General features: G+C 47.0%; 4 protein-coding genes across 9 annotated transcripts in view; 2 read left to right on the forward strand and 2 right to left on the reverse strand.

Annotated features, from left to right (window-relative positions):
- Window positions 1–221: 221 nt before the first annotated feature.
- Window positions 222–4,195, reverse strand: cox4i1 (cytochrome c oxidase subunit 4I1). Of its 2 annotated transcripts, none has more exons than XM_023810449.2 (5): window positions 4,111–4,195; window positions 2,394–2,470; window positions 1,875–2,039; window positions 1,445–1,576; window positions 222–486 (listed from the first exon to the last, which is right to left on the reverse strand). In XM_023810449.2, the coding sequence occupies exons 2-5, from the start codon at window positions 2,467–2,469 to the stop codon at window positions 350–352; spliced, it is 510 nt and encodes a 169-aa protein (XP_023666217.1). In that variant the 5' UTR covers window position 2,470; window positions 4,111–4,195; the 3' UTR covers window positions 222–349. The 2 variants fall into 2 exon arrangements, with proteins under 2 accessions (XP_023666217.1, XP_023666225.1); XM_023810457.2 differs by lacking the exon at window positions 4,111–4,195 and adding an exon at window positions 3,583–4,070.
- Window positions 4,196–5,175: 980 nt separating this feature from the next.
- Window positions 5,176–11,767, forward strand: emc8 (ER membrane protein complex subunit 8). The gene is made up of 6 exons (XM_023810690.2): window positions 5,176–5,693; window positions 6,253–6,329; window positions 6,413–6,482; window positions 6,568–6,662; window positions 6,917–8,727; window positions 11,653–11,767. The coding sequence occupies exons 1-5, from the start codon at window positions 5,481–5,483 to the stop codon at window positions 7,074–7,076; spliced, it is 615 nt and encodes a 204-aa protein (XP_023666458.1). The 5' UTR covers window positions 5,176–5,480; the 3' UTR covers window positions 7,077–8,727; window positions 11,653–11,767.
- gins2 (GINS complex subunit 2) lies at window positions 8,600–13,569 on the forward strand. The gene is made up of 5 exons (XM_023810644.2): window positions 8,600–8,727; window positions 11,653–11,767; window positions 11,858–11,957; window positions 12,057–12,183; window positions 12,809–13,569. The coding sequence occupies exons 1-5, from the start codon at window positions 8,629–8,631 to the stop codon at window positions 12,932–12,934; spliced, it is 567 nt and encodes a 188-aa protein (XP_023666412.2). The 5' UTR covers window positions 8,600–8,628; the 3' UTR covers window positions 12,935–13,569.
- gse1b (Gse1 coiled-coil protein b) overlaps window positions 13,220–25,764 on the reverse strand; it is a 182,242-nt gene continuing 169,697 nt past the window's right edge. For 4 of the 5 annotated variants that reach the window (XM_072718375.1, XM_072718374.1, XM_023810576.2 and 1 more), the window contains 12 exons: window positions 25,668–25,764; window positions 25,365–25,517; window positions 24,551–24,894; window positions 22,654–22,987; window positions 21,224–21,786; window positions 20,813–20,925; window positions 20,241–20,508; window positions 19,452–19,565; window positions 17,660–18,016; window positions 17,300–17,563; window positions 16,357–16,460; window positions 13,220–15,876 (listed from right to left, as the gene is read on the reverse strand). The exon at window positions 25,668–25,764 is cut by the window's right edge and continues 104 nt beyond it. In XM_072718375.1, the coding sequence (XP_072574476.1) occupies window positions 15,739–15,876; window positions 16,357–16,460; window positions 17,300–17,563; window positions 17,660–18,016; window positions 19,452–19,565; window positions 20,241–20,508; window positions 20,813–20,925; window positions 21,224–21,786; window positions 22,654–22,987; window positions 24,551–24,894; window positions 25,365–25,517; window positions 25,668–25,764 (2,849 nt within the window). In that variant the 3' untranslated portion in view covers window positions 13,220–15,738. The remainder of the gene's footprint in view (window positions 15,877–16,356; window positions 16,461–17,299; window positions 17,564–17,659; window positions 18,017–19,451; window positions 19,566–20,240; window positions 20,509–20,812; window positions 20,926–21,223; window positions 21,787–22,653; window positions 22,988–24,550; window positions 24,895–25,364; window positions 25,518–25,667) is intronic. The other variant, XM_023810584.2, reaches the window with a different exon arrangement.

Consider the following 25,764-nt stretch of genomic DNA (forward strand, 5'->3'; position numbering starts at 1 on the left):
TGGGGAAAAGCAATTGTTACAGGGCTGAAGAGTCAGCAAAAATGAATGAAAAAAGGCAACTAATTCAAGTGTCCATTTGCAGGTGTACACCTTTGAGAGGGTGTGAAATCCCATTTGCAACGATGTTTCCAAAACCTAGAAACAAGGGCCCCTACAGCTGTGTAAAGAAATTTGTGTGCTAAAAGGAAATCTCATACCCATTTAACACAGATAGAGATCAATTCAGGGAAACACAGAAATTTTATTTGCTTTAAGTTACATGTGAACCTTAAGAGGAAGAAGCCTTCCAGAATGTATCTGACTGAGGTAACATTGAGAAATGATACACAAATTAATTAATCCAGGCGCTTCACTTCTTCCACTGCTTGTTCTCGTAATCCCAGTTGGAGGAGAAACCCTCGACGGGGTTGATCCTCATGTCCAGCATGCGCTGTACCTCAGCCTGCTTCCAGTCGTCACTGAAGGTGTGGGGAACGTCGCCGTACACTGAGAGCAGACACACAGAGCAATGAGCGGTCATACAACATTACACATGGAAACCATGTCAGGATACAGATAAGCAATGTAAACTGGGACAATTCACATAAGGTCCTACTATCCTGTAATAAGTAGGAGCATAATTATTTCAGATAGATATTCTGCTAATATACTAGCAAGCAAACACCCGCCAAAATCACAACATCGTGTTCATCAGCAGAATTTTCCATAACGATTAGAGATTACAGCACGCTTTGACTTAAGGAAAGGAAAAGCCTCAGTTGAAGCCTCCGGAAGCATAGCGTTCCTCTCCGCCCTGTGGCCCTGTACCAGGCTGTACCAGGCTGTACCACACAGGGCGGCATTTCCAGTAGAGTATCAACATAAGGTATGATGCCCTGGGGCTAAACCCAAGAACCGGAAAGACCAGACAGCTCTGCAAGTTTCCTGTAAATACTCAAAGCAGAATTTTGGCAGGAACTTCTCCTGTTCAACCGGAAATTAAGTTTTATAGGCAACGCTTTACATTAATTGCGCCTTCACAATGCCTTTATAGTGCTTTCTTAGAAAAATCAGTACACCCCCATAATGCCTTCATAATGTATTCATACATACTGCTTATTAATTTTCCAAGAGTGTGTTATGAAGGTGCACTGAGTGTTCCAAGAGTGCGTTATGAATGCATTATGAAGGTGCTAATGTAAAGTGTCACCGTTTTTCACAGTCACGAATCTTCCAAGCTAATGCTAGTTCAGTTGCCATTTTGAATTAATAATTTTAATCTCACAAGATACCCAGGAGATTTTAAGACCCATGTCACAAGTTCACACTAGACATTCGGTCCAACCTTCAAGAGGGTTCAACTTTGGCCATGCTCAATATAATATTCAGAAATTTTTATACATGTAGATTTCTTCCAACATGTTGTCTATTTCTTAAAAATCAATGTGAAAAAAAGAGCAGCTACCAAACTTCCTCTGCCAGGCGACAAGCAGGCCGGTGAAACCAAGAAAGAAGAAGATCCCAGCCACGACGCTCTTCCACTCGCCTGATCCCTCGTTCATTTCAGCATAGCTGTTGTTGAAACTAATGCGGTACACTGTCAAGAACAGAACAGATAAAAGAAAAACGCAGAAAGCACAGAAATCAGCCTACACTAATAAATACACAAATCACAACTGATTAGTGGCTGATGTCAATTTCCAACAAATAGTCTTTAGAAGGGATGAGGAACGGAAAAGAAAGGCGTACACAACCAGGGTACGAGGGGTAGTATTTGCCAATTTAATGTCATAAAACTACCATAGGGAGAATGAATTTGCAGGAGCATGGTGAAAAATAAATGTTGACATATCCCAATATTATACACATCACCAAATGTGTATACAGATACATACATGCTATCTTCTCCTCGCTGGAGAGTTTGGCCCAGGATCCCTTCTCTTTCTCCTTCAGAGCCTTCTGCTCTGCACTCAGACTGGTCACGTACTTGACTTCAGGAAGGGGTGCATCCAGTCTATCGAAATACGCCGGAAGTGCATAGTCTTCCACCTTGGCAACTCCTGAGGAAATGCACAGAGCACTTTTTTTTGAAGGTTTTCTTCAAAAGAAAGATAGCCAACAGACTCTGGAATTCCCCCCACAATTAATGTTTTAAATATATTCAGCCAAGGGTTTAATTTCTCCAATAAATGTTAATTGAAATGTCTTCCCAGAAAGCTGTGTATTGAACACAGCTTAGCATTTACATTCAATAGCTTTTAATAGTTGCATGGGGATCCTTCCATTCCAGGGCCAGAAAGAGACATCTTCAGGAAAGTCCACAAATCAGCCCCATACACCACTATCTGCCCCTGTAATATAAGAGTGGGGGAAAAAGAAGAGAGACTCAAACTGTCAGCGGCAGCACAGCTTACCATGGCTACCACGCAGGCAAACGGAGGTGGAGAGGGCCCGTTTTCCCACGAGTGATAATACCCTGGATGCCAACATTCTGGGGAGGAAATAGAGGAATTAATTGGGACTATCATTCAGTCTAGGGCTGCACGACACATCATTTTAGCGTCGTAATCGCGACGTGCGCATGCGCAATAATTACATCTCAGGATGCGCGTTGTCAAAGCAAATTAAACCAAGCACGTTTTGCTAAAACTTTGTTTTGCTGCTTGATACAGAAGGAATATTCGCACAGTTCTCATTTTCCATGACTAATCTACAAGTCTGCCTGATATAATTTACTGCAATTTAAAGGTTTTTGCAGTTTGCAGCTAGTGAATGACAAGGAGGCTTACAATGCACAGCGATCCACTAAATACAATCATTCTTGACAGAACTGGACAATGTGCAATATTATGACTGACATCGCATGTTACACATGCAGTCTTCACATCGTAAGAACCGCGAGTGTCAGCTGAGTTAAGATAAGTCACAATAACTAAAAACATTTGACTATTATAGGGAACAAAACATAAGCCAAACGATCATTACAAGACAACGAGAGTATATGTTAAAAAAAATCAGTTTGAGCTTTACTGCCTTCTTTTGCATGAGCTCTGCATGCGGTCTTCCAGGCAGTCAATCATGTTTGTCTTCCCTATTAGACTGTGTAACGGAGATATTTAGCAAAACTGAGTGAGGACGAGAAAACCGAACAAGACATAGTCACCAAAATGCATCTGCCTTTTGCTGTATGTAAATATTTTGTATTCCAGAGACGATATTGAGCAAAATCAAACGATTTCTTGGCGCTGGTTTGTGTGTCGACAACTCGCGGCGGCACCAACCTACTATTTGACACTTTGTTGGTAGATAAACTGTAGGCAACTGCTACTTGTTATTTCATGTTTATGTTTCATCTTTATGTTTTTTAATAATATTAATTAATATATTACTCACAAATTAATATTAAACATTTTTAAAAAACAAATATAACAAATTATCATCAATTCGACATATAAAGTTAATTGAAAATTGGCACTAAGATTGCGCTTATGTTACATATTCCTCTTTATCATGGTCACCGAGATCTTATTTCACCCGGCCATAACTTAAAGGTCTGTTAAAAGGCAACGCAATAGGCAATCGTACTTAAAGGAACATACTTACTTTACTGGGTAATTACAAATTCCGTTCGAGCTACACGAATGGGTTTTTCAATTGGTTTTGATGAAACGATAACTAAAAGCAGGCTATACGGTTAGCACTAGGCAAAGGTTAGCTCAAGCTGCCTCCTCACTTCCAGCCGGAGAATCACAAGGTCACATTCTACCACACAAATTACCCTCCTAAATATAAGCAAACTTAAGCAATATTCTATTGCCTAATGAAATCTACATCACAAAAACATCATCGGCAACCAAATATCGACGAATACGAGGGTTCACTCAGATAAATTGGTGTTTCGCTTCCTTTGCTAGTTCGCTAATATCATCCTACCTTCTCAATGTCACTAACCTCACGCTACGCGGATAAAGAAATTAACGGTTTTGTGCGAAACATACTAAACAAAAGCAACTTTTCTACTAACAATAAAATATCTAAAATAGAGCACTGTGTAAATAACCATTGCAATTATGAAGCACTACAGTAAATTTCGAACAAACAGAAACATTAAACAACTGCACAGCACCCCACCTCTTGTCTTTCCGGGAATCGTAAAGAAAGCGCACAACGGAAGTTACACTTTCAAAGCATTGGCAGGACAGCGGATCTTACGTCACACCTCATGTCGTGTGCAAGCAAACTACGTTTCCCGGTAGGAAACTCCAGGCGGATCTTCAGTTCCGATGCCTTGTCCTACTCAAAGGCTCCAGTATAATATCCGATAATATTTTCAAACATTGTCTTAACTCTTAATACGTGAGTAACGTATGCAGCTGTAAATGTACTATTTAAAAGTCTATGTGAATATATGTATAACTGCATGTAATAACTATGTTATAACTGTTTGTTTAAAAATTTTTTAGCAATCATTTACAATATATATCTCCTGAATGGGATGCCAGTCCATCACAGAATACATACATGTTCTAATAATTTAGAGCCACCATTTAACCTCATTGCATATCTTTGGATAGTGGGAGAACCTGGAGTATTCAGTGCAAAGCCATACAACACAGGAAGAACATGCAAACGCCATAAAAGGAGGCAATTGCAATTAAGTAAAAAAATAAATTCTAAAAACTGCAACATAATATTTCCAAAGAAATGGCCTGTTATATAACGCATACCGAAACACGATTATGGCAGCAAATTTACTCCACTGAATCCTTTATGTGGATCCTTTGTATGAACGTGTGTTTAAAAAATAAAATAAAGGTTCTAAAAAAACACTTATCTGATTTTTTTTTTGATGAGTAATGGGCATTACAATATTTTTATTTGTATATCTGACTATTATTTCGTAAACATACTGAGCTTAAGTTGACATGTGAGCAGTTTTTAAACAGTACAACAATAAGTGAAGCGATGACGTAATTTAACGCAGAAGGTCAGCTGGTTAAACGATTAAGCTTGTGCTTTCCTGAAAATTGGTTTTTAAGGAAAATATAGTAAGTACACTTTGGTATAATTTCAAATATAATGTTTGGAATAAAAAGGGATATTTGAAAAATGGTACAAAATAATATTTTACGACATGGCTTCGTGATGAAACTCATTAGTTAAGAAACCATGTTGGCTCCGCTTTTCTCGTTTACGAGGCGCTTTGAGCCGCAATGGCGGATCTCGCCGTTTCACAATGCGCCATGCTTTACGGTACCGGTGTCAATGACTAGCGAGAAAATAGCGGATGACTGATTAGGTCGTTTTTATTAGCGCGTCGTTTTTAAACAGTAGAGTTTAAGCACTCACGCTTTCAAAGATTTTTATTTATTTAGACACAGTATATAGGTGCCAGGTTTCCCGTGTCGGTATGACAGCTAGTTCGCTAGGGAGCTGAAGTTTCTTTACGATAACTTGATAGAAGTTATTAGCGAAAGCGACAGGCAGGCAGAGCTCCAGCGATGACCGTGAAGCTGACCACCCAGGCGTACTGCAAGATGCTGCTGCACGCCGCCAAGTACCCGCACTGTGCGGTCAACGGGCTCCTGGTGGCCGAAAAGCAGAAGGAGCGCAGGAGAGACGGCCAGCCGGCGCCTGTGCTCTACGTTGACTGCGTCCCTCTCTTCCACGGAACGCTCGCCTTGGCGCCCATGCTGGAGGTGGCACTCAATCTGGTGAGAGCATTTTCAGTGCCTTTGCACGAGTAGCGATGCCATCTCATCGCTTCTGTGGCATGACTCTGTGGACCCTTCGCAATGAACTGTAGATGGATTTACTAAGTGAATCTGCTTTATTAGGTGAAGTTGCACACTTAAGTGTTATTTTGGGTAAAGTTGTCTACGTATGTGTTACTTTAAAACTACAATACTCTACAGCAGTGGTTTTCAACCTGTGGGCCGCGGCCCCCTAGTGGGCCGCGACGGTATTGCAGGGGGGCCGCCAATTATTATTAATAGAAATTGTAATATTGTTAATATAATAAAAAATGTCTAGTCAAAATCAAATAAATCATAATTTGATATATAATGAAATAAATTACCAGTTTATTCAATAAAGACAATTAACAGCCTTGCTTCCGAGTACTTATTTAACCCGACACAAAAAGCGGGATCGTTTCAATTCTTTTGCAGTGGGCCGCGGAAACATATGTGTTTGGCTGTGTGGGCCGTGAGTTAAAAAAGGTTGGGAACCACTGCTCTACAGACTTAAATATAATATCCTGTTGCCTTCCAGATCGATACCTGGTGCAAGGAAAACAGATATGTGATCGCAGGGTATTACCAGGCTAACGAGCGGATCAAAGATTTCAGGTATGCTACATATACGAACCTGGACAGGACATTATTATTGCTTTCATTGACCGATTTAATAGGTTTCGATATTTCCCTTTCAGGCCTAACCAAGTTGCTGAGAAAGTAGCGGCCAGGATCTCGGAGAACTTCAGTGAAGCGGCTTTAATAGTGGTACGTGGATTTGTTAAATATTTGCCAATTTAGGGAAAATCTGAAAAATTTCATAAAGAATTGTTTGTATCTTACTCTCTTTTAGGTGGATAACAGCAGATTTACCCTGGACTGCTATGAACCTATACTTACTATTTTTGAACATCATGAAAACAAATGGAAATGTCGGGATGCTGATGTGTAAGTACATTTTTTTTTATATTGTCATTGAAGTATAGATTGTATTTACTATAAATATAATAATTTTGCTAACAGTTATTCTGATTTATTAGTAACCTTGAATATATTTGGGGTTGTGTCATTCATATATGTAGTGCCACTAGTGTATGAGTTGCACTCATAATATTGCCCTGTTTAACTCTTCAGTTAGTGATATTCATTGTTTGCCACCGGACATGACCTCCTGTAAGGACTCAATGTAACTTGCTGTATAGAGACTGCTGTGAGGACTGGGCGGAGGCTCGGAAGATTACATCGGCTCTCTTGGAGAGTAGGTCTTATGAGAACCTGATAGACTTTGACAACCACCTGGATGACCTACGGAATGACTGGACAAATCCAGAGATCAACAAATCTGTGCTGCACCTGTGCTAAAACATAAGGGCACAGTGTCCCTCTTCAAAGCCATGTCTGCCAAAACAGAACTCAAATCACATGTTTCTGTCTCCAGTGAATTGCCTTCATAAAATGGCCTCATGCACAACCCTAGGTATAATTTCAAAAGTACCTACAGGTTACAAAAAGAGATCTGTGTATTTTGGGAATCAGTTAACGAGCAAGACATTAGTGTCCTAATTAAACTAAAAATGGTTAACAGCACCCCCTTGGATAGGTGGTTGTACATGGGCTTAGTTAAACATAAATTATTGCATTATAAATTTTAACATTTCTTTTGCTTACATTTATACTGTAGCCATATAAAAAGTATATAGGTCAAAACTAAATTTAGGTTGAAGTGTTAAATTATTGTGTGGGAAAAATGTTTAAATGCATCTCATTATGTTCTTTATTTAGTCTTAATATTTATATCCAAGGAGAATGGATCTCCTGACCAATGTTTGGTATTAATGGTAGATTGTGTTTAAAGATTAGAAAGCTTTGATAATAGTTTCATTATTTAAGTATTTCTCTGGCTTAATTAAAACTAATATTGGTTTAAAACATCAGTTTTGAGAAGTCATTTAAGGCTGCATGTAAATGCAACTTAAAAGACTTTGAATTTGCAAATAAATACCTTTGACAACAACTGTTCCCACGATCTTCTGACTAGCCAATATTTGTCTGTAATAAGCATTATGGTCTGCGTTATCTTCTCTTATCAAAGTTCATTTGCATGTTTTACTACTTACAATGTAATACACATTCTGCAGAAATGTCCTTAAAGGAATCGGCATCTGAGAAAAGATGATTCAAGGACATAATGGAAGGACCACACTGGTTTTGATGAGAAATATCATTCGACCACAGTCGATTTTTTAGGGAACTTTGACTTTAGAATTAGTGTTATGGTTAAGGGAGAATGAAGTAAGTAGTATGAAGGATGTTAGTAATCCTACGTACTGTACCTAAACTAAAAGCGTCACAACTACAAGGGATCCTGTGTATCTCAGGGTTTCCAACTTCTACGCATCTGGCATGACGCGCTCACGCACGAAATCTTAGGGCAAATCTATGTTGTTCCGTTATAACTCTTTAATTAGCTACATCAAAATCGTTGGGGTAGTTTGCAAAGTCTACAGACGATTTGCAAGTTATTAAAACTGTTACATACATGTAAATGCGAGTGCATGAGTGTGCAGACTTGTCTCGAATTGAAAATCTCACTCCAGCCTGTTGACCAAAGCTGGAAACCTTGGTATGAGGCGATCGCCCTAGAGAGTGACAGAACATTAAAGTTCCACGAAATTGACCATTTGATTTTTTAGGAAATCGGAACAATACATTTCATTTAATCTTTGTACTGTGTACAAAATAAGCAGAATAATATCATTTCTGATACCAAATCTATAAGAACATCCAATTTCACTTCCGGGTGAGAAGAGGGCATTCCGATACCACTTCCGGGTGAAAGGGCGTACTATGAATATTGCGCGGGATTTCTCCCTGTGAGCCCCGGGTCTTCCTTGTCGGAGTCTTTCCGTTACTGATGGTTCAGATGGATCCCTCTGAGGTTGAGTTTCTGGCTGAGAAGGAAATGGTGACGATAATTCCCAATTTTAGTCTCGACAAAATGTATTTGATTGGGGTAAGTGTTTAGCAACAAGTTAACAACTGTATCATGATAGGTTAGTAGTCCAATCGCTGTTCGGGTTCTGTACGGCGTACGCTATGTTTCTGTTACGTGTTTGAAGCAACAATAACAACAACGATAAAACGCTTCAGAAATAACACAATTTATCATAATAATAGTAATAATTACTGTGGTAGTCCTATAGTGATTAATGGACTGAGAACTTCTTCTAGGCGTACATTTAATTATACTAATCCGTCGGAGATTATCTGTACTAATTATATTTATATTATTATTATTATTTTTTTTTAAATGATTTGCAAGTAATGCGTAATACACCCACAGAGTATGTGCATCAACACATAACCGGCTCTGTTTACAGTCTTTGCTTCTGCGTTTCTTTCCCTTCTTGTTTTGAATCACTCTTCTAGTAAATTACGACACATAATTGACATCTGTCAAGATGGAGTGGAATTTGAAAAAGCCCAGTGATCTCTGTGTTGTCCTCTATTAAGCTACGGTAAATTAATCAAATTGTGTTTAGAAGCGCCTTGACCCACTTAGAAAATAGGAGTTTGAGTAAATTCCAGAGGTTACTTTTAATCGTTTGGGATTAAATGATTGAAGGAGGCGTAGGGGGCTCGTGTTGTGTGAAGTTTTCCAACACTTTTATAGTGTTATTAAAACCGAAACGAGAGAAGGTAGACGTGCATTTAAGGTATGCACGAGCTATTCATGACTGATACACACTTTATCCAAGATCAACTTTATTGATCCCAACTGAGAAAGAAGTCAGTCGGTTAATGGAGAAATCGAGGTTGAGGGCATTTATCAGTGGTGGCATCACTCTGCTGACCATGGGATTTGAACTGGTAACCTTCTTACGTAATACAAGATTAATTTTGCATGCAGTTATGTATCACAGTTTTTAGGATCGAATCCTAAAAAGTTCGAGTTCTGATCGAATTTTTCCCATAAGAAATAATGGAAAACCAATTAATTGGTTCCCGGCCCCCCAAAATTACACCTATATGATTATTTTTTTTTTAGCATTTAAACACAAAATGAACAGGATAAAACAAGAAGAGCATTTTTTTCTTAATGGCTTCCAAAACGATAAAGATCTTATTCCAACATTACCCCTGTCCTGCCCCGATCCGATCGTCCGCTCCGTGTGCCACGCCCCCTCGTTAACCTCGTGAGGGATCCCCATGTGATCAGCTGTTTCTGGTTGTTGTCATTAGTCCTCTGTATTAAGTCCGCGTTTCAGTTTGTTTCCCCAGTCCGGTCATTGGGTGCGTTCGACTTGCTTACAGCACTGGCTTAAAGCAACGCATTCTGATCCTGATGCAATGCATTACGGTTAGATGCATTGCGACCTCTCACCCGGCTGCACAAACTGGAGCCGTCTCCGTGACGACACACCTTTGCCCTTATTGGCTGAAGAGTTTAGTTACACGCATGACGTTTGTATCTCAGGCAGTTCTGATGCGTAATCTGCTATTTCTCCGGAATATCACGTAAAGCAGTGAGAACTGGTTTTCAGTTAATTTACCTGGTAAAATAAAGTTTAAATAAATTACATAAATGCTGTAATAGTACACGTAAGTTAGTGGTTTATTTATTGTTAGTTACTGTAATGTTGTGCTGCTTTATTTGGTTAATCGTCCAGTCTGTGAATAAGGCATTCAAGTAAGAATTGCATTGTAGTATGACTCATTTCCTGGGGCTTACAATTTATATTAGGTCAGCGTTCACGGTTCGACTTCTGATATTCAGATCGAGTGCTAGGTCAAACTGGTTTGTTCTACTTTAAAGAAATTAGAGCTCTAGTGAGTTCGAGAACCGAGGTACCACTGTATGTGTGTTTGGATTCAAGGTGGAGAAACGTTGCAGTTTCTCCATAACCCTACAGGTGGTGTGCTCTAAACTTTTCCCGAATTGACAAGCAGCACAGCAACCCATGTAATAGGAGCCAGTTGTTTTCTCACTTTGTCTAGCATTAACAGGAATGGCTGACGACATAGCAGAGATTTGTGCTGCTCTTCCACAGTTTAAATCCAATGTATGGAGGAACTTTAGCTTTCAAAATTTAAACGGCAAAAAGGAGACCGACATGAGCCATGCTGTATGTAAACCAGGGGTCTCCAACTCCGGTCCTGGAGAGCTACTATCCAGTAAGTTTTCTATCCTACTGGGTTTCTGATGAGCCACACCTGCTCCTGGTATTTACCTGAGAACAGCTGTGGCTCATCAGAAGCCAGGTAGGATAGAAAACCGACTGGATAGTAGCTCTCCAGGACTGGATTTGGAGACCCCTGATGTAAACTCTGTCCTGCGAAAGTTAAGCACTGTGGTAATGTGAGGAACATACTGTCACATATTACTGGACATCATCCTGAGACAGACAAGGCAGCGGAGAAGCATAAAAGCTCAGTGTAGTTTATGCTATGAAGCAGCAAACGTAGCTTTTTGTTAACTTCTAATTTTACGTTTAAATTTATACTGTTGTATTTCAAGTTGTTTTGCATTGTTTAGATGCTGCCTTTGGTTTTCTGAAGAGAAATTATTTGGAGTGTGCTACCCCTCATGTTACGTGTGTTAAGTTCAGCTGTGCAGCTATTGAATAAAGCTTTAGCGGTATGGCTCAACTTTTAATTTTTTTCTTTTACATGCTTTACAAGGTTTTAAAATTCTAAAAAAGAAAAAATAACAGAAAAAAACTCATAGTATTGAATTGGGATATCCATAGAATCGCAGTACATATGGAATCGACACCTAGGTATCGTGATATCGTATCAGGAGGTCACTGGTGATTCCCATCCCTAGTAATAGTGTATTATTATTTGGTAAAAAAATTGTATACAGCTAACTTGGTGAGCCTGGTAACTTCAGCATTTGTGGCTACTGGCTGCCATAATTGATTAGTTATGTCTGTAGGGGGACCTTGGTCCTTTTAACCCAGGGCTGCCTGTGAATGTGCCTCTTTGGCTGGCCCTCAACCTGAAGCAGAGGCAGAAATGCAGGATCGTGCCCCCAGAGTGGATGGATGTCGGTAAGAAAAGATCTGAACGTCATAATGGCTGCAAATTACTGACTAATGCAGTTACTGACTAACTGCCCCCCCCCCCCCCCACCACGGCAGAAAAACTAGAGGAAATCAGAGAGCAAGAAAGGAAGGAGGAGACTTTCACTCCGATTCCGAACCCGCACTACATGGAGCTGACTAAGCTGCTCCTCAATCAGTGAGTGACACGTCATCCAGTCCATTTGCTAGTTTCTGCCTAACCTGCTTAGTTACCCACTATAAGGTGTTCAGCATACCATCTGTCCCCTTTCGGCAGTGCATCAGACAACATCCCCAAAGCGGACGAGATCCGCACCCTGGTGAAGGACATCTGGGACACGCGTGTGGCCAAGCTGCGTCTGTCTGCCGACAGCTTCATCAGTCAGCTTGAGGCCCACGCCAAGGTGCGGGTCCCGACGGCGCTGTGCTCTGGTCCCCTGCACTTTGCAGACGCCCCCTGCACTTTGCAGACGCCCCCTGCACTTTGCGGACGCCCCCTGCACTTTGCGGACGCCCCCTGCACTTTGCGGACGCCCCCTGCACTTTGCGGACGCACCCTGCACTTTGCTGACGCACCCTGCGTTCCATAGCTTTTCTCTGGGTACTCCACTTCCCATTGTCCTGCATTTGGGGGATCTGTTGACCCTAAATTGGCCACCATGTGTGACGGTGTACATGTGCAGCCGTGATGGACTGGCGTCCGGCCTGGGTGGACCCTGCCTTGTGCCCCATGCTGCCTGGGATTATCTCCAGGCCTTTGGTACTGGAAAAGGGGTTGGACAATGGATGAAATTCATACTGATGATTAAAAGACTAGTAAATTAAAAATGTACTTACTATATGCAGTAAAGCAGTAGCTTATGCCCTGTAATGCTACTCCGCTGCATAGCTATTGCTGTCTTTAGTGATCACTCGCCCTGGGTGTAGCTCACCCTGGGGGTCCAGGTCTTTAGACAACAGCTGCGTGCATCTTTGGGTGGTCTATGTTGCCTCAGTAACACATACAAAAATTCTGTTTTGTTGATGTAGCTGGATAACCTGACTTTAATGGAGATCAACACCACACGGACATTCCTCCTGGACTCTCTGAACAGCATGTACAAACTGCGTGCCAGCCTGCAGCCGCAGCCCGCGGCCAAGGGACACCATTATTAGCAGGGAAGGTCTTGCAGGAAGACTGCAGCATGCCGCTGTGTGGGGCTCCTCTGGGTTCCTGGTAAGCAGGCGTGTGGAGTCACGCTGCTTTGCGACCCACGCTTGGCCACTTTCACCCTTTCAGTCGCATCTTCTGGTTCCTGTGATGCTGAAACATGACACTGTAATTTTGTGGCCAGTTTTCCCAGTGTGAGCTCACCAGTGCCCCACTCTGATGTGATTGGTCCAGTTGCTGTAATCCTCACCTTCATTGGGTGTATGTTCACTGGACAAGAATCAAACTGCTTATGTACATTTTGTAATTTATTTCTTTTTGTCTGAAATTACAGCAATATATTCATAAATACCTAATTACTACATTCAACAAAGAATATATTACATTACAATTAATTCAAACAAGTACAATTAAAAACATGATTTCACAGCATCTAAACATTCTCCATTGACTAAGGGGGGGGGGGTGTCACCTTCTTGCTTTACATCAGCTGGTGGGTGATGTGGTGCTTAAACCTTTATCTACTAAACTGCATGAGAGTTCTGCATGGGGTCTGTAAACATCTTCCTGTGTCTGTCACATGGCATGTTGCCCAGTCCTCTCTAACTGGAACAGCATTAAAACAATTAAAAAAAAAAAGCCTTCAGATGCATTTTTGAAAATGGGTGTAATCTGCGTATGGATGTTGTGGCTGCAGTAGGTGCCCAGATAACATGAGACTGGCTGGCACATGGGCAAAGAGCTGGCCAGGCAGGGGTAGGAGAGCGGACCAGGAGCAGAGTGTGCATGCAGGACAGCTCCAATTTTTATCATTATCTTGATTAATGCTGTAACCTGTGAAATGTAACATAATAAACTATTGCTTGCAAATTTCACAAATGTCACTTATGCTGGACCCCTTTTATTACAGTTTCCCCAGATTGGGAAGAAATAAAACTATTCAGTGGGGGTGCATTTTTGAGTGAGGCCTAATGGAATAAATTATAATCTGCTGAAACCCAAGTGCCTTTCTTGCAGTATATTTTGAGCAAGTCAGCCCTCTGGTGGACAAAGTGGAAAATGCAGGGCACTTTAAATCATCTTCAGTAGCTGAGAAGGGTGGCCGGTAATGCCTTGTACGCTGTGCTCACTTTGACAATGTGGGGCCACCTTAAAATGATTTTGGCACAATTAAAAAAAAAAAATGGCAAAATAAAAATGGTTCAGGTCACAGTGAGGCAGGTTTCAGCACTGTGTGGTGAGAGCAGACACACACTTCTACCCTCATTAAACTTGCCTGCAGAAATTCAGACAAAAGAGATCAGGAGGGGGCGTGGCATAACTCCCTGTCACTGACAAGGAGGCCTACGAGTCACTAACGGCTGTGGCATGCAAACTGTCTGCTGGGATTCCTACTATACGCTTCATGAATGAAGAGGAAAATGAACTGTGATATCCTATATACCAGTCTGTGAGCATAAAATGAACTGTGATATCCCATATACCAGTCTGTGAGCGGCGTGGACATCAAATGCTCTGCTAGTTAATATGTATTGCTTATTATGTAAAAAAAATGCTGAAGGGCTGTGAATTTTGGTACCTTTAAGATGAACCTGAGCACTCAGGCTGTGCTGGTCACTCAGTCAGAGGGACACTGTCAGGAACATGCAGCTCATACTGTCTGAGTTTTGGCAGGAAAAAGAAGCGATTCCTAAGCTGCTACTGATTACAGACCTACCCATGGGGGTGCTGCCGCCATTCTGGTATCGGTAAGCATTCCCCCCCGCGGACACGGACCGGCCCATAGGGTGGGAGGGGCCTCCTGAGCTTTGACTTGCAGAGACAGCGGCCGGTTATGGGAGAGAGGGGGGGGGGGCTTCCTCATAAGCACCACCCCCCCGTCAATGCTACAGGCCCGGAGTGACCGCGGCACGGGGGGGGGGGGGGCACCAGTAGAAAAGGCTCCTCTTCTTTTGTACTTCTCAAACATTTCAAAATTGTTTTATCCTGACCAGCAGCAGTAAACACTAAAGCAAGTTTTTTTTTTTAAGCCCAAAAGCATTAACATATTAAAAATGGCAGGCTTTTAAGAACAATGATTAAAGTAATAAAACCATACAAAAATTTTAATATTATTATTTACATTACAAGGCTTAAGGGCCTCTTTAAATTTATTCTCAAAATTTCTATTTCGTAATAAAACATCTCCTTTAATCTTTCCAAAATGTGCATTGGTGTGTTCTTCCCTAATCTGACAGCGACAGAAGTTCCGTGTGACTGCAGTACCTCAAGGAAGCTTTCCAATGTTACTCATTTTGATTTGTTTTTAAGTGCATTTTCTGTCATAAGCCCATTTAACCCAGAGGGCGGGTTGCTGAACACAGATCAGTGCGTTGGAGCTGGGCGGAGGTGCCGCCTGCCCCCCCCGCACCCCCCCGCCGCTGGCACTGGGTCAGAGTGCTGCCACTGCACGGCGGCGGTCGCTGAAGAGCCTTGGTAGCTCGATGGCTCTCGGCATGCTGGCCATCAGCAGGCTGCCGTCTGGGCGGTGGGGACCGGCTTGGGAGGCGCACACACAGGCCATGTGGTCCGGGTGCCTCCCCAGGCCAGACCAGACGCTCAATCCCCCCCCTCCCTTCCAGCACCCCCCTCAGCACATGGCACGTTCACGGCCAGCTGTCGCTTGGGTCCTTTGCGCAGTGAAGAGTTTTGCTTTATTCCTTTTTTTTCTGAGTAATCCAGGTGAAAAAATAGACTCTTGAGCTACATTGTGGGGCGTGGTGGCAGGGGCGGGGTCAGGGGGTGATGTCAGGGGCGAGGGGGGGGCCGGTCACCTGGAGGGGTAGCCCTTGAAGTATCCCCTAGACCCCTGAGCCAGTGGAAGTGTCAGGCACTTTCGGAAGTGATCCAGCTCAGCCTGGACCTTCTCCCTCTCGGAGGCCAGTCTCTGCTTCTGGGCCATCAGCTCCTGCGGGGGGGTAGGGGGAGGGGGGAGAGGTCAATGCAGCCACCGGCATGCTCCTCACTCAGGCTTATTAATCAGCCATCTAAAGAGCTAGTGGCCAGGTGCTCAGCCTCTCCAGCAGAGCCGTAACTTCCTGTAATAACTTGGATACGAGCGGCCTGGCGAAGGGGGGGGGCGCCGACACACGGCCGCCCCCCATAGAGACGCCGTGGCGGCGGCGGCGGCGGCGACGGGAGCAAATTGTGACCAATTAAAATTCTGGACAGGTGGCATATAGTAAGTGAGGAAAGAAAAATGAGCATCTCATAGCAGAGGAAATTGTGGGGGGATGGGAGGGGGGCACAGGAACATCTGTTCACAGGAGAGAAATCGGTTAGGCGTTTCTGCATGGGTGGGGGAGGCAGGGAACACGGACAGCATGCTGTGGGGGGGAGACAGCGAGGGAGATGGGGGGGGGGCGCGTGTGCAGAGAGGGAGACTCACCCCCATGCTGTGAGAGAGCTGCTCCGCGGTCAGGCTCAGGCTGTAGTGATGAGCCTCCAGCCGCCTGCATTGGCTCTGAAGCACCTGCCTCTCAATGCTTTGCTCTGGGAGATATGGGGGGAGGGGTGGGGGGGGGACAAGGCCTGGTGCTCATTACCATCGCAGCAGACAGCCCCAGTCGTGCAGGCTAAGCGCTAATCACCCGAGAGTGGGCCAGCCATGCCCCAGGCATCCAGGCTACAGAACCGGGTCTCATTAGTGCGCAGGAAGAGGGTGTGCATGTGCGTGTGTGCGTGCATGTGTGTGCGCGTGTGTCCTCGTGTGTGTATACGTTTCTGTGTGCATGTTTATATACGACTGTCTCTGGAAAGAGAAGGTATCTGAGCACTAATACCTTCTGGAAGCTGTTGGTACAAAACGATGCCAGTGGGTCGCTTCAGGACTGGCAAAACCTCACACGCTCCAGTTTACATCCATAAACTGTTCAGAAATTACGCTTTCATTTCTCAAACCGTGAAGCACCTGGCATCTTAAGATCCAAATATTTTAATCATATGAGCCAGAAAACAGGCACATCGAGATCCTGTTTCAAATAGTGAGCAGTAATTAAAAAACACATTGTATTTAGCATATTATTATTTATTATTAATGAACATAAAATGTGTGAAGTGAGTTGAACAGTGCCCTCTGGTGTTCAGAGGGAGGAACACCACCTGCTCGTCCCAAGCTGCCATATGGGCTGATTAAGGCAGAGGAGGGAAGGCATTGCTGCCCTCAGGGTGGCAACACTCCTCTCCTTCTCATGGAGCAGCACGGAGACACTTATGTCAGAATAAAATTAGCAGCTGACATTAAGAGGGAGATGAGGATTCAGCACCGTCTCGCGATCGGCAGCTTGAACGGCCCCCGGATTCGGCGGCTGTCCTCCGAAAGCCCCTCTCACCTTCCATGTACTCCTGGTAGGCCTCAAAGATGGCCTCAATGCCCTGCCACCGTGGACTCTGCACCTCCTCATCCTCCTCCTCATCTTCCTCGTCTCCGGAGTCTTCCTCGTCGGACAGCTCTTCCCGGCGAGGCGGCAGTGGGCAGTGCTGCCCGTTGGCCTGCGCTGGGGGCTGTCGGCCGGGGGGGGCCTGCAGCTCGGGAATGTTGTAGTGCACCGAGGTGTCTAGTTTGTGACTGGGCTCGGCCAAGATGGCGGCGGCCCCTAGTGAAAACAAAAAGGAAGGAAGGCTATTAGAGGCTGGATATGTTCACAAGACAGCAGGAGGCAGGCGGCGGGGGGGATGGGCGGAGTATGAACCTTTGTGCTTCTGCAGTGCCTTCTGGGTAGACTGTAACACAGACTCGTGGAACTGCTGTGCAAACTCCTCGGCCGTGACACTCTCCCACGGCTTGGTCTTGCCATTGAGGCTGTGGGGGCCGTCCTTCATGCTGAGGGGGGGCCGGATGCTGCTCAGGAGGCTGGGGTTCTTCTTGGCGGACGGGCCCTCGCTCGGCTTAGGCTTCTCGAGGGGGGGGGGCGGGGCGGGCTCCTTGGCCCGTGGACCGTCGCCTGACACCCGCCGCTGCTCAGCTGGGGCCTCGGGGGGCGGGGGACTGGGGGGTCCCGCATTGAGCTGCCTGTCAGATTCGCCGGAGGGCGGGGCTGCTGTGGGCCCTGGCGGGGGGGAGGGGGGAGGCACATGCTCAGTGCGTTACAGATGGAGATGTCAGTACTGCAAGGCACATCTGTCCCTGACACACATACAGCCAGCAGGTGCCGAGACAGAGAGGGGTAGGGTGTGTGTGTGTGTGTGTGTGTGTGTGTGTGTGTATATATGTGTATGTCTGTGTCTGTGTGTGTATATGTCTGTCTGTGTGTGTGTGTGTTTGTGTGTGTGTATATATGTGTATGTCTGTGTGTGTGTGTGTATATGTCTGTCTGTGTGTGTGTGTGTTTGTGTGTATATGTCTGTCTGTGTGTGTGTGTGTGTCTGTGTGTGTTTGTGTGTGTGTATATATGTGTATGTCTGTGTGTGTGTGTGTGTGTGTATATGTGTGTGTGTGTATATGTCTGTCTGTGTGCGTGTGTGTGTCTGTGTGTGTTTGTGTGTGTGTATATATGTGTATGTCTGTGTGTGTGTGTCTGTGTGTGTGTGTATATGTCTGTGTGTGTGTGTGTTTGTGTGTGTGTATATATGTGTATGTCTGTGTGTGTGTCTGTGTGTGTGTGTATATGTCTGTGTGTGTGTATGTGTGTGTGTCTGTGTGTGTGTATATGTCTGTGTGTGTGTGTGTTTGTATATATGTGTATGTCTGTGTGTGTGTGTCTGTGTGTCTGTGTGTGTGTGTGTGTATATGTCTGTCTGTGTGTGTGTTTGTGTGTGTGTATATATGTGCATGTCTGTGTGTGTGTGTGTATGTCTGTCTGTGTGTGTTTGTGTGTGTGTGTGTGTGTTTATATGTGTATGTCTGTGTGTGTGTGTGTGTGTCTGTGTGTGTGTATGTCTGTGTGTGTGTGTGTATATATGTGTATGTCTGTGTGTGTGTGTGTCTGTGTGTATGTCTGTGTGTGTGTGTTTGTGTGTGTGTATATATGTGTATGTCTGTGTGTGTGTGTCTGTGTGTGTGTATATGTCTGTGTGTGTGTGTGTTTGTGTGTGTGTATATATGTGTATGTCTGTGTGTGTGTATATGTCTGTCTGTCTGTGTGTTTGTGTGTGTGTATATATGTGTATGTCTGTGTGTGTGTGTGTCTGTGTGTGTGTATATGTCTGTGTGTGTGTTTGTGTGTGTGTATATATGTGTATGTCTGTGTGTGTGTGTGTTTGTGTGTGTGTATATATGTGCATGTCTGTGTGTGTGTGTGTGTGTATGTCTGTCTGTGTGTGTGTGTATATGTCTGTCTGTATGTGTGTGTTTGTGTGTGTGTTTATATGTGTATGTCTGTGTGTGTGTGTCTGTGTGTGTGTATGTCTGTCTGTGTGTGTGTGTGTGTATATATGTGTATGTCTGTGTGTGTGTGTGTCTGTGTGTATGTCTGTCTGTGTGTGTGTTTGTGTGTGTGTGTGTGTTTGTGTGTGTGTGCATGCGCGCACGCATAAGGCTCCTACCAGGCTGTGGGGCTGTCGGGCTCTTGCAGAGAGGCTGAGGCGTGTGTCTGATGGAGTCCAGGGTCACCGTCTTGTGTTTTATTGCGTGAAGAAGCTCTGCAACCTTCTCGTTGTCTGCAGGAAGGGGTGGAGTCTGTGTCACTGACTGCTAACCCAGCCAATCGGGTCAGCAGAACCTGCTGAGCTCAGAACCGCCCAAATTATCCATATAAACACAAGCAGACAAGTACACATCGGCGCCATCAGATGTCCACTTGACGTTTTACTGTGCATGGAATATGCCCCATTCTCCATCTCGACACCATATCACATCTGACCAATAAATAGATGTTTTATGAAGTCATGTATGTAACTAGTATTTTTGTTTGTACTAGTAAATATCTGACAACTAGTTAACAACTCATGATGGCAGATTACTTTATATCACTAATACTAACAATGTTGATAGCTAGATAGCTAACTAACATCACTTAATTCTGAATATAAAGAGATTTCTCCCTACCTTGTTGACACTGACATATCTGCCTCTCTGACCATGTCAGTCCATTTAAAACATTAAAACCCTTTACTGACAGCTGCGTAAAGATTTCTATTGGCGGTGCTAAATGTTTCTCATTAAATAATTTTATGTTTATTCTGTATTTTCTGAGAAAATGTTTTTTCGTGCTGCTGAGATTTTTGTAGATGCATATTTTTCTTCGGACAGTGATGATGCTCAGGTTAGATGTCTAACGATTCCATGCATCCCATAATATTTCATTGTTGATATGGCAGAAGTAGTTGGCCTACCTCTCCTCTGCTGGATGTTGACATGGGACAGGCTGAACATGGTGAGGAACTTCTTCTTGTCCTCCAGCTCAGGGGCACTGTTCATCTGCTCAGCCGTGAAACGGGTGCTGAGGGGGGGCACGGACGGAGCCGGCCGCTTGATCTGCACGGCCGGGGGGGAGTGGCTCCGCTCGCGAAGCATTCGCCTCCTCTTCCTCCTCTTCTGCTGCAGCAGCTCGTCGCGGTGGGAGCGCGTGGTCAGGCCGAACATGTGCAGGAACTCCAGCTTCTGTGGGGGGGGGGGGGGATGGAGTGCAGGAGATGGAGTCAGAGGAGCCAAGCAAGGCTTCCGATAGGTTACAAAGACAGAGGGCAGTTGAGGAGGCGGGGCAAGTACAGTTTAGGAGAACAAAAGGAATTTATCCCAGCAGCCTTCTGTGCGCGTGCGTCTAACATGTGCCTGTGAAAATGACGTCCACGTCTTTGTGTGGGAGGAGCTAAACCCATTTCTGCATCCATGTCTACATCTATACCCCGATGAGCTATTAAAGTGTGTGATCACCTCTACCGACACGGGGGGGGGGGGGGGTTACCTCTGAGGAGTCATCCAGCTTGAGGGGGGGCTGTTCCGCTACCCGACGTAGATGTGCCCGCACCTCCTCCTCATCGCTCTCGTCATAGGAGTCGTCAAGGTCATAATAGTAGCCTGTTGGGGGAGGGTGGTTGTTATGCAGACATCTGACAGGCCCAGCGGAAAAACACGCCCCCCCCTCCCCCCAAACCCATATCCCCCCAGTGGCAAGACTGTGTGCTGACCCGCTGTGCCTGCTCTGCCTGTCAGACACCATCTTAATTAGCTGGGTCAAGCAGCAAGGTGGGGGGACAGAGGGGGGAGAGGAGGACGTGCTGGGAGAGAGAGCGAAAGGGAGCAAAGGAAAAAAAGACCAGCGATGGAGGGTAGGTGACGGATGGAGGGCACAGGGACTCCTGCTGTGGAAGCTCACCTTTCTCCTTGGCCTCCCTCCTCTTCCTCTCCTCTAGGTCCAGCTTGCTGACCAGCCGGCGGTGCTGCTGTAGGAACTCGTCGTACACCAGCATAGGGTCGACCCCTGGCCGGGGAGGCCCCTGCAGTCCCCTGGGGGGGCCGCCGGGTTTATGAGGGCCGCTCAAGTCGGCGTACTGGCTGTGTAGGGACAATGGCGCCCTCTGCTGGCTGAGGAAGGTCTGTGCAGACCTCTCCAACTCCGCGAGGAATGTGCCAGACTCTGGGATGCCGGGCCCCCTAATGGACACCCCCTTCTCGGCTCCCTCCTTCCTCTTGCCCCCATCGTCCGCCTTTTCTGGGTGCTCCAGTTTGCTCAGGGATAGGGGGGGCCGGCTCAGGTCGAAGTTGCCCAGGCCCAGGGACTCGTGGTTGCGCCGGGAGTCGGAGGCAGTGTCGATGAGGGAGGCCGGGTTCCACAGGGTTGTGGGCGGGGCCAGGGGCTTGGGCGATATGAGGGGCGGCGGTGCTCCAAGATGGGGGAGGACGTCTCGGCTGCCTGAGTCATGGTGGTTTGTAAGGGGCCTGCGACGGGGTGGGACAGACACCCGCATCAGAAAAGCAGCATCCAGCGTAGCGACACGCGGTGAAGCCCCTCCCTCACACCTTATGTGCATGCGTGCGGAAACGGGTTCATCTCAGCCCGGGAAACCGAGGTTGGGGGGGCGCCTTTCAAAGCACTTTAATTTAAAAGGATCCCCGCAAAAACCGCAGGATAACAAGCGGCTTTTAAGGGTTAGCGACAGCCATGCAGCTCGGCGTGCCGGAGGAGGCGGTTAATTAAAGAGTTATCTGCCACCCGGAGCGGCCGCCTTAATCAGAGCTCTGGAGGCGCGGCCCGTGCCTCTCTTTGCTAAGCGTGGCCCCCGCGCACAGTGCCGGGGAACAATCTCATTATCAGGCAGGATTACAGGCGGGGGGGGGGGCGGGGTGCAGCTGCATCGGCCCCCGAATTAAAGTATTAATTAGGGCTGACCTCAATAACGGCATGCAGACCAGGCCAAGAGCGGACAAATCACAGCTCCTGGGGGGGTGGGGAGGTGGGGGTGGGTATCATTCATGGGAAAAGGAAGTGGGATTTTAACACTTTATGCGGGCAGGGAGGATGGAGAGAAAATCGGCCATTTTGAGGCTGCTCTGCAGTCCCCTGCCTTTAAACCCACACGGCTAATTAATCCTCACAATGAGAACCAGCGCCCCCCCCCCCCAGCCGCCATGGTGACGATGAGGCCCGACAGTAGAGGTGACGCCCACAGGTTCTGGATGCTCGGCCCAACCGGATCAGACGTCAGCAGGACGGATAGCAGATAACGGGGGCGGATAATGCAGCGGAAAGGCGGGCTGACCCCCCCCCCCAGGGTACGAGGGCGCGGAGCCAGACGGCCGACTTACCGGTGTCCCTCCGCCCGCGGGTCTGCCCCCTCGCCGGGCCGGCCCAGGTCCAGGTGCTGCTCCAGGAGCTGCTGCCGGAACTCGGACACCTGGTACTGGCGGTCCTCCTTCTCCTGCCGCAGTTTGCGCTGCCGCGCCAGCCAGCGCTCCTCCTCATTGGCGCGCTGCAGCATCATGGCAGCCGCCAGGGCCCCCGATGCCGCCCCTCCCGGCCCCAGGTAGGCGCCGTGGGCAGAGAGCAGGCCGGGCATGGCGTGGTGGGCGGCGGCCAGGGCGGGGTGCAGGGGGGGCTGCACAGGCTTGGGGGCGGGCAGGAGGGCCTCTTTGGTTTTATCTGGCAGATGGGGGCGGAAAGAAAGGCGCGTAAGTACCAGACCGAGCCGATGGGCCGCAATCTGGTGGGTCCCGACAGCTCTGAGAAAATGAGCGAGCGGCCGTGTGTCACGGCAGAGAGAGAGAGAGAGCACAGCGCCGGCGCCGTGACACGGCAGGGGGGAGGAAACCCCTCCCTTTTTATAGCATCTCACAGCGAGAAAGCAGCTAATAATGCACTCGCCGTAAAGAGTTTCCGTGCCAGGAGCGGAAGGCTGCAGGTGACGGGGAGAGCAGGAGAGTAAAAATAGGATGGGGGGGGGGGGGGGGGCATCGCAGTGCAGCACGAGGCCGGCTACACGTGCCACCTGCGCTCGGCCGGGGCAGGACAAGGCGAGGCACTAACACACCCTGGGCCCCCCCCAGGTACAAAGGGACTCATTCTGTAACTGTGGGTGAGGAACAGAACTGAAATACTAATGGGCAACATCTAACACAGCAAACTAATTATTCATAGTAATAATGATGATTATTAACAATAAACAATGATAATAATAACAACAAAACAACAGTATTATTATTGTTGTTGGTGAGCTTTTGTAATTAGAGATTTGTTTAGAAAAACAAAGACAGAAAAACACGGCAGGTTACTGATCTCAGGACAGCAGGGTTGTGCCATGGGCTCGAGCCCTTATAGTACGGCACCCACATTAGAGTGGGGGGGGGGGGGATGCGCCAGTGAGTTCAGCTGGAAAATGCTTAACCAGAATGGCCTTGACCCCCCAGGAGTCGTGACACCTGGCCGGCTGGCGGTCGGCCCCCCCCTGGCTTTGTGGCTCCACACAGACAGTATAGTAAGGTGGCGAAGCTAATGCTGATGCTAACGCTGCGTTCCATTTGGACCCGTAACTGGTAAATTCCAAGTTCCTAGTCGGAAATCTCAAGTCGGCATTCCGAACAGGAAGGGATGGACACAACCCCGAGCTCAGAATCCAAGATGGCTGCGCCCTTTATCAACAGAAGTTGAAGCTGTAGTTTTATACCGTTTGTTAGCACTTTAGCACTTGCATCTTATGTGTGGCTCATTAAATCGGCAGCACGCACAGTACTGTCCAGCCGCTATCTGTGGCCGTGTGGCTTTGGTGTTTTTACGTGGAAAAATAGCACATAATGTGTTGGTAGCCACTGATATTGCTACCAATTAACTGGGCTGGAACTGGGGCCTGTTTCATTAAGCAGAATTTCTTGCTTAACTGGACAACTTGTCAGAATTACGGTACTGTGAGCTAAATGTAACATAAAGGCCAGTTAAACTGGGGTAAATTAAATCCAGATAAGCAAGAAATCTTGCTTTTTTAAACGGGTGCTGGTACTGCTAGATGACTTTCCGGCTCGCTGTACTGAAACGCTGTTAACTCGTGTGTGTGATGTCATTCCCAGTTTCGAGTTCTGACCTCCGAGGTAAATGGGACGCAGCATAACACTGAGGCGTCACACCTGGCCGGTTGGGGGTCGGCCCCTCCCTGGCTTTGGCTCCACAGAGACAGTACAGTAAGGCGGTCATGCTAACGCTGAGGCGTCACACCTGAACGGTTGGGGGTCAGCCGCTCGCTGGCCTTGGCTCTGTCCTCTGCCGGTCCCCGGACGCTGTGCAGATCTGTCAGGTAGTGACTCTCCATGGCTTTGGAGGCCTGCAGCTCCTTCTCACGGGCGCGCTCCTTCAGCCTCTCGGCCTCGCGCTCCCGCTCACGTTCCCGCTCACGCTCCCGTTCTCGCTCTCTCTCCCGCTCCCGCTCCAGTTCCTTCTCACGCTCTCGCTCTCGCTCCCGCTCCCGTTCTCGCTCCCGCTCAGCCTCGCGCTCCCTCTCCTTCTCCCGCTCACGTTCCCGCTCCCGCTCACGCAGACGCAGCTCATCTTCCATCTGGAGCCTGTTGGGGGGGGGGGGGGGGGGGCAGTTGGGGGTTTGAGGGGGGAGAGACACCACGGGGCGTGAGACCTTCCAGAAGCTGCAGGGATGTCACGGGTGTGTGACAAGCGGCGAGCGGGCGTGTCAGAGTAGTGCTGTGCTGGCAGAAGACACTGCGGGCGACGGTAGGACCGGCGTTTAACCAGGAGGAGGCGCTGCCAGCAGAGCGGGACGCAGGAGTGGTCCTGCCAGTCACGGAGCTTCTCAACTGACAGGTAATAACTGCCGGATAGCTGCTAAAAATACCAAGGTGAAATGCTGTCACACCCCCGCAGTGTGAGATTACAGTGCCTAGCAGGGCGTGGGGAATGCGTGTGTGTCACAGATAAAATGAGAGAGAAAGAAAGAGGGTTGAAAAATGAAAGACCTGGATCAGCACAGCTGTATGTGTATGTCTTGGTGGATGTATGCGGGGGGGGGGGGTGGGATTACCTCTCAGACTGCAGGGCTGCCAGGTCTCCCGGGTAACGCATTCCGGGCAGGTGCATGTGCATGGCGGAGTGGTGCAGGGTTGGCAGGGCGCCCCCCGCTGCCAGGGGATAGAAAGGCGAGCGCAGTGAGGACAGGCAGAACGAGTCATCCATCCTGGGGGCAAGAGACACAGGTCAGTGCTGCGCGGCAGGAGTGCGTCCTCAAACCACGAGGCTCTGACCGCTGCCGTCACATGGGGCGAGAAATCCTAGTATTCTTTTTAACTTTTATTAGTGTGTAACTCCTCAAAAGCCTTAGGCCCACCTGTATGCGGAGAATGAGGGGTGGGGCAGGTAGCTGGGGTGGTAGTATGCGGCGGCGGCGGCCGCAGCCGTGGCGGGATCCAGGCCCAGGGGCAGTG

The sequence above is a fragment of the Paramormyrops kingsleyae genome, chromosome 11 (genome assembly GCF_048594095.1).
Source record: "Paramormyrops kingsleyae isolate MSU_618 chromosome 11, PKINGS_0.4, whole genome shotgun sequence".
Lineage (NCBI taxonomy): Eukaryota > Metazoa > Chordata > Actinopteri > Osteoglossiformes > Mormyridae > Paramormyrops > Paramormyrops kingsleyae.